This window comes from Beta vulgaris, chromosome 7 (assembly GCF_026745355.1).
Source record: "Beta vulgaris subsp. vulgaris cultivar EL10 chromosome 7, EL10.2, whole genome shotgun sequence".
Classification (NCBI taxonomy): Eukaryota; Viridiplantae; Streptophyta; class Magnoliopsida; order Caryophyllales; family Amaranthaceae; genus Beta; species Beta vulgaris.
In genome coordinates, this window is record NC_079208.1 from 10,564,764 (window position 1) to 10,572,487 (window position 7,724).

The window sequence follows — 7,724 nt, forward strand, 5'->3', positions numbered from 1 at the left end:
AATTTATCTAACCAGTACTCGAGCCAGGCTTCCATTGTAAACCCTTCAACAGCAGAATCGTGAACTTGTAAAGTAGTTCTATCCCATATCTCAATAGCAAGAGGGCAATATGTGCTGGACATCTTCAATATCAGATAAACATGTTAGACATTGTGAATTAGTTGTGATATTTCTCTTGAGAAGGTTGGACGAGGTGGCTAAACAATTGTGCCATATCTTCCAAACGAACAATTTCCATTTAGGCATGATGTTCAAGCCCCAGAGTTTACGAAAAAACTTCGAACCAACTGGGTTTGTCATGCTATAATTTTCATTTTGCTGGTGGAGAAGTAAACCATAACCTGATTTAGTGGAGTAGTTGCCAGAGCGAGTGAAAGGCCAGTATGACCTATCCTCCTCATTTGTCCGGTATGGTAGTTCCATGCTTTGGATCAGTCGCACATCATTAGGGAGAAAAAGTCGATGTAGCAGTCTCGTATTCCATCCTTGATTCTGAGGCAAGATAAAATCCGCTACTCGTGTGTTTGCTACTGTCCGAAGGTTAACATTATCTCGAAATGTGGGAATTTGACCATGAACCCACGGTTGGGAAGCCGCTCGAATAGACACCCCATTTCCCACTTTCCAAACACATAACCTTTTTAAAGAGTGATTAGCCTTGAGAAGGCCTCGTCGACCCAGTGACATGTTATGTTTGGACATGCGAATCCATGATTAACATTGGTTTGTAGATCTAAAAACCCGGGAGATTAATAGGTGTGGATATTGGCTGATACGCCATACCTGTTTCATAAGAAGGGCCATATTGAAACATCCTATGTTTCGGATTCCAAGACCACCCTGGCCCCTAGGTTGATGAAGGATCTCTTTTCTTTTCCAATGAATCCTGATTTGATGGTTGTTTTTCCAAAAGAAGCGCATCATCATAGCATCTAGTTTGTTAGCTATAGTTGTCGGGATGGGAAGAACGGCAAGCTGATGCATTATGGTCGCTATCAAAATCGAATTGATGATGATTAGCTTGGAAGATTGAGAAAGCTGATTGTGGTTCCAGCGAGTGATTTTGTTTGAGATTACGTCCAAAAGAGGGGTAAAGTGTTGGACTTTGGATCCCTGGATGTCGATTGGAGTACCCAAATATGTACCAAGCGAAGTCTGGTCCTCCATCTGTAACAATCTTTTATAAACTTGTCCTTGGTCCTGCGGAATATTAGGACTAAATTTGACAAAAGAATTTTGGCGATTGATCATCTGACCCGAAATGTTACAAAAGCGGGATATCATTGAGTTAATGGTATGGCAAGCAGTATCAGAGGCTCGAAAGAAGAATAGAGCATCATCCGCAAAAAATAGGTGAGAGATGGTCGGGCCTTGCTTACCTTTTTTTATTCCATGTAGTTGTTGGATATCCGTTCTCAACGTGGTCATTCTAGATAAGATATCCATACAGAAGAGGAAGAGATACAGAGACAACGGATCACCCTGTCGGAGACCGCATTGAGGCTGGAAGGTTGTTGTTATCATCCCATTCACTAGTACTCTATATGAAACCGTTTCAATGCATTGTTGGCTACCAAGCTTTTTCATGTAAGAGAGACAATGCTATATAATTCAATATTTAGCTTATAGTTGGAAAAGAAACAGAGCAATTTTACCGTTAAAATCACAAAATTACGGGGGATATTTGACTAGATTTTGCTAGTTACAATTTCAAAGAAAATCGAAAATTCAAGGATATAAATGAAGCTTAGATATTTGAAATTGTCTGCAGTGATAATATACAAAAAAGAACCCCTGCAAGAGATTTTTTACTCTATGAAATTAGTCTTCTTCTTCTTACATCAGTCCACCATTTCACCCATCAGTCTTCTCTAAACCCTATGCTCAAAACTATCCAAATTACCATCTACATACATCACCATTCTTCACTGTATCATAGCTGATCCACCTCCCAGCACATTTTGGAAGCTACACCTTCATGGCAAGGAATATACTCCTATAATAGAAATATAAAACCATTAGACTAAACGGAATCAATTATTTTGACCCAAGAATGGACCTCAATAATCTCAACTTTCACCCGTCTTCTCAAAAATAATCCAAACTTCAATAACCCAAACAGTTATTTTTTTTTTCCTTCGTTAATCCGTACAAAATTCATAGTTGGAATTATTCCAATATGTGTGGAATATGGGTGTTAATAAAAGACGAGATTATTTATGTCAAATTTTCCTTATGTTGATGTACAACATAGCTAGGTTAAAAACCCAACAAAATGAGAATAAGATCAGAACAAAAATGGGCTAAAATTCTGCTGAGATTAGGCAACTACCTCCAATTTCTTAACCAACTCTTGAGCTGTGGGAGCAGAAACAATAATATGGCGTGCACTGGGACTAATGAACCCTTCTTCCACAGCTTGGTCGATGAAAGTAAGTAGTGAATTATAGTATCCATCCACATTTAGTAAACCAACCTGCAATTATTAGCATAATTAATCATCCATCCACTGATGTACCTGACTTAATTCCTAATATTAACTTTTGCAAGAAAAATGTACCGGTTTGTCATGAATGCCAAGTTGAGCCCATGTAATCACCTCAAGTAGCTCTTCTAGAGTTCCATAACCACCTATAAAGTATAAACATTTATAAAATTCATTAAGACATTAACAACTCATGTAGTAGTGAATTAATGATACACTGCCAAGCTAATTTAGTTGTCTTACAATAGTTTTTGTGAGACATTGCATACATTCGCACCTAAGACGTATTTGAATCATTGTTGTTCACAAAATTTACAAAATGCATCATTAATATATGTACTATATATCATAGAAAATTATGTTGCGCGGACTCTTCATTTCACCTCAAGTACCTGTGTCGAATCCTCGAAACTCAGATATGGGTGGGACAATCGAACACTTTGTTTCGGGCTAAAAAACAGAAAAAATCCAAAAAATAGCCGAGTCAGACATTTGGACACGTATCCGTGTCGGACATGGGTACCCGAGTCTGAGCAACATAGATAGAAAACAAATAATGATATGGCCAAGTATGTATATGAAATCGATGAAGAACCACGAATTCAAAAGTCTGTTACAAACTCTTATGCAGCCCTGAATAGTTGTTCACTATGTATAGAAATTACAAGCCTTTAAAATTGTCAAAGTTGAGTGTCCCAGAGAAAATTGTTTGATTGTATAAAACTGTTGTTAAATTGAATAGATAGTTATATACTACATCATCATCTACAAGACTGAATCAACACAAATTCTCTATCACTCATATGATGAGTAAGTGTGATAGGTTTTGATGAATGATGAGAAGATAGTAAGAAGAACAGGAGAAAATGACTGGCTGGTCCCATAAACTCCTGCAAAACTACAGTTTATATTAAACTTGAATAGGGATGAGTTTTGGAAAAGTGGGAGCATAATTGCGTGTGATCTGTCAGTTGTAGAAGCAGAAACATATCTATATGTATATTAAAAGTAGCTATACATAACCTAATGTTTTCTACCATTTAAGGGTGAGGCAATATTGTCACAGTAACATGGGGGTGAGAGTACATATTGACTTAAAAGGGTAGGTTTTTCATTATATTATTCAGTGCAAGATGTTGATTGGTCAAGGACAAGGGTTTTAATTCTTCTTCTCTAATTATGGTTCTTGGGTTGTGTGAAATTCATTTATGGAGTAAGTTTTTTCTAGAGTAAAATATCAAGGAAAATTGTCTTTAAATGGAGATTTCTATATGTAGCCTTTTTTGCTTTATGTGTAAAAGGTGACTGTATTATTCAATAGTGTTATAACATGTATAAAGTCTGAAATGTAGGTTTATTTCCTTTCAAAATGTGAATTATAAACTATGTAGCACGGAAATGATTAGTCTTTTTGAAACGGAAATGTTCTATGAACGGGACAGCTAAAGTTTTATCCATTTACGAACTCTATTAGAACGAAAACTGCTTAGAAATATGGTGCAGAAACGTTTTAGAAAAGAGGGAACCTCATGTCGAAGAGGTTTCCATGCTTTACAAGAAATGCAGCTTAGATTGAGTTTGATACGGGTGTATGACGCTAAGTAAGAGTAGACATCCTCACTATATATGCAAACAATGATGTGATACTGTCAAAAGACCAACTCAACCAAAAGTTTAAACTGGTGGTTGAAGTCCCAGGAATAGATCTATAGTAGGAGTGATTTATCCTCATAAGAATGGTCTACCATTGGGCTAGTTCCTGATTTGGATCGCCACGATGAAGATAAGTTGTTTCATCAAGTGAGTTAAGACAATCACACAAGAATAAAAGAATTGTTTCATCAGAGATTGAAGAACATAAAATTGACAACTCTTCCCAAAAGGATGACATGATGGAACAGTAGTATATGCTCATCAACGAATAGCTGCACTTTTTTTTTTGCTAATTTATCAAAAGCTATTGGTCTGACTAGGCCAAGGCCCAAGAGTTCATAGTACCGGGCAGAAAGTTGATCAAAGCAGTACTTATGAGACACATAACTAAATGATGAATTTTATAGTAACTTTAAAAGATTAGATGGTAGAAAACAACCCGATATTCTAAATACGACACGATACATTAATTACATGTTTACATCTCGGCCCTGTTATTCAAGTTGTACTATTAACGTGACAACTCTGCCCTATTATTCAAGTTATACTATCAACGTGACAACTAATACTCGAGGAAAAAAGTTTTTTAAGAGAAGATTAATGGCAGAGTGGTAAAATTAAACAACCTGGTAGTGCAATAAAAGCATCAGAATGGCGAGCCATTTCTGCTTTTCTTTGGTGCATATCTGCCACAGCCTTCACTTCCCCTACAGTTTCACCAGTTATCTGCGAAAAACCAGCAAACAAAAGCAAAGAAACAAACAAAACAACTTTTTAAACTCATAAAATTTCAAAAAAGAAACAACTAGACATTTTATTGGAGTCCTAAGCAGAAAAGGTAATGATGAGGGCCTGCAACAAGCCTAGACTTGACCTATTTTTATTTTATTTTTTTTTGAAGAAATTCTTGAGATATCTTAACATTCAGCTATTCCCTGACCACTAATTGATTCCTTTACCATTTGAAACAATACAAAAAGTTCTGATTTAAGAAGAAGCCAAGGCAGAAAAGGCACAAAAAGGGTAGTGCTGTAACTTCACTGATCACATGATGATAAAACAGAGAAAAAGATGGAAAAAAACACCCCCTTCACCCAACATATGTGAAAGAAAAAACAGTCATATGCCAGTAAACAAGTGGTATTATGGATAAGAGCACAAGATGTGCCACCATTTATTTCTTCCATTTTCCTCTACTTGCAACATTTCGATTTGTACACTTATTTAGTTACGGAAACTTTAAATATACATCGAGATTAATCTAACATACACTTAAATAGTCAAAAAGTCCGATAAGATGGATAATATAAAGTCATAGTGTTGTAACTAATAAAAACAAAAGTAGTATTTGGTTTGGAATAATTTAATTGAAACTAGGCGCAGTCAACTCAGATAAGAGCATAATTATGCACAGGAGAACACAAGAGAAACAATCTTAACTTAGAAGAAAAGATGATGCAGAGTTAAAAGTAATCAAAAAGGTTAATTTTATCATTGTTATGACATTTTATATATATTAATATGACAAAAAATAAAATTAAAAAGGTTAGAGACTTTTTGTTGGGAGCAAAGCACAGGCCACAGGGTAGCAGAAGACATACCTCTCGAGGCATGAGCGTCTTGGGAATAACTCTATAAAACAAACACAAAAACATGACAAAAAACAATTTAGTTGAAAAATAAATTATAGCAACAAATAAATCAGCATGCTTTTCTTCACTCATTATGTTTTTTTTTTTCTTTTTTTAAATCAAGACTATGAAAATTTCAAAAAGAAAATCAACCCACTAAATTCTTTTTTTTAAGAAAATGATTAGAAAAAGCACTCATGTCACTTACCCTATAACATGCCGACCTCCACTATGAACAGCTTGAGAAACCAGGCCCATTAATCCTATGCTTCCTCCTCCATATACCAGGTCAATGTTTCTTAACACCTACATTACATAAAATTAATGTATGATTAATTCAAGTAATTTTCATCATTTCAGTAAAATTAACAATATTGTTTTCTATGCTCTTGTTTTAGTATGGTAATAAAGTATGATCCTTATTTCTCTTCAATTAATTTACAATCTTAAATATGACATTAATCTTCAAACTTTGTACTAGTAAATTTTTCATTATGAAAAAAATCACATTTCAAATACCCAAGAATTTTGGGTTAATCATAATGCAAAAAGAAAAAAAAATTATAATAACCACCAACATTAAGATTTTAAGAATTAAACTCAAAAAATGGGAAAAAAACAAATCTTTTGAAAAACCCACAAAAAAAACAAAGAGTTGTTAAAACATTAATAAACAATAATGTGATGATACTAATGAAAAAAATAAAGTAAAGGAATTCCCATTTTTACCAATTCTTTGCCAAGCTCAGTGGCAGCTTCTTGATAACTAATCTTCTTGCCTTGACTACTACCACAAAAAACACAAATTCTCCCAAACTTAGATTGCTTAATCTCATTTTTTCCCTCCATTTTTTTTGTTTTTAATATATTTCTCTGTTTTCTGTCTCTCCTTTTTTTTTTTTAATTAGCAAAAATGATGAAGTTTTAGAAATACAAAACAAAGTTTCTATTTCTCTTATTCTTTCTCTCTCAGAGTGTCCCACTTTATTGTCACTATTCTCTTATATGTGTGTCACAAAACAATGCAAAAAGATGGGAGGTGTGGAAAAGGCTTTTTGCTTGCTAGTTTTGCAACTTTTTTTTTTTTGATGCTGAAGTTTTTTGCAACTTCTTTTGAATTTGGTGTTGGTAAGTTATGGTTTTTTGGGTTTGAGAAATTTAAGTGCGGTGCATTGCTCTCCATGCGTTTTTATAAACGGGAGATGCACGTGATTGACCATAAGTTATTTTTGGCACGCTTAGTTTACTCAACTCACACGCTCATACTCCATATACTTGTATATTTTGCACGCCTATACTCAATTGGTGGGAAATACTATATAGTTTTATTTTTAATATCCAAGTATGTAATTGTTGTATCACGTCATGCCAAGATTCAAGAATATACTATCTATTATTCCAATTTCTTGGGGACTTATAGTATACGGTCCAAATATATATGTTCCCCACTCCACCACTTCATTAGTTTATATTTTGTTATTTATTAGGGAAACTAATTGAATTAATACCAAATATTAGGAATGGCTTTTAAACTAGTGTAAAGAAATTAAACAATAAGAATATGTTATTTCTATAATATTATACACTTATTTTTATTACAATTTATAAGTTTAATTTAAAAATACTGAACTCAGTTTAAACACTATATAACAAAGTATAGTGTAGTATCATTTAGCCAAGTACAATTAGTGTAATTTTTGTATAAGATTTCTTTGTATCTTTTTTTTTATTTATTTGTTGCGAAAGGGAAAATACATAGGATATAACCTATTTTATATTCTTCCTAGTTTAGTCTAGTAGTACCGCATAAGGATCCGCTCCAAAGAGTGGCTTGTATGCCGATTGTGGATCATCTTTGGAGAAACAATATTCTACTCACCCTTGTTCTTCTTGTGTGCTCTCGTCGTTTTTTCTTGCCAAAAAAAAAAAAAATCTTAAACGTTCCATTGTCAACA

At 34.1% G+C, this 7,724-nt stretch overlaps 1 protein-coding gene across 1 annotated transcript; it reads right to left on the minus strand.

Moving 5' to 3' along the window:
- Positions 1–1,671: 1,671 nt before the first annotated feature.
- LOC104898665 (cytokinin riboside 5'-monophosphate phosphoribohydrolase LOG4) lies at positions 1,672–6,980 on the minus strand. Its single transcript, XM_019250795.3, has 7 exons — positions 6,499–6,980; positions 5,978–6,075; positions 5,740–5,770; positions 4,765–4,864; positions 2,561–2,631; positions 2,333–2,476; positions 1,672–1,996 (listed from the first exon to the last, which is right to left on the minus strand). The coding sequence occupies exons 1-7, from the start codon at positions 6,616–6,618 to the stop codon at positions 1,934–1,936; spliced, it is 627 nt and encodes a 208-aa protein (XP_019106340.1). The 5' UTR covers positions 6,619–6,980; the 3' UTR covers positions 1,672–1,933.
- Positions 6,981–7,724: the final 744 nt, after the last annotated feature.

What these genes read in the sequence shown, in the direction of transcription:
- LOC104898665 (XM_019250795.3), bottom strand. Translation starts at nt 6,618, where the DNA reads ATGGAGGGAAAAAATGAGATTAAGCAATCTAAGTTTGGGAGAATTTGT. An exon ending in AGACGCTCATGCCTCGAGAG is followed by an intron (nt 4,865 to 5,739) that starts GTATGTCTTCTG and finishes GGTTTTTCGCAG; the next exon opens with ATAACTGGTGAAACTGTAGG. An exon ending in TGCTTTTATTGCACTACCAG is followed by an intron (nt 2,632 to 4,764) that starts GTTGTTTAATTT and finishes TATACTTTATAG; the next exon opens with GTGGTTATGGAACTCTAGAA.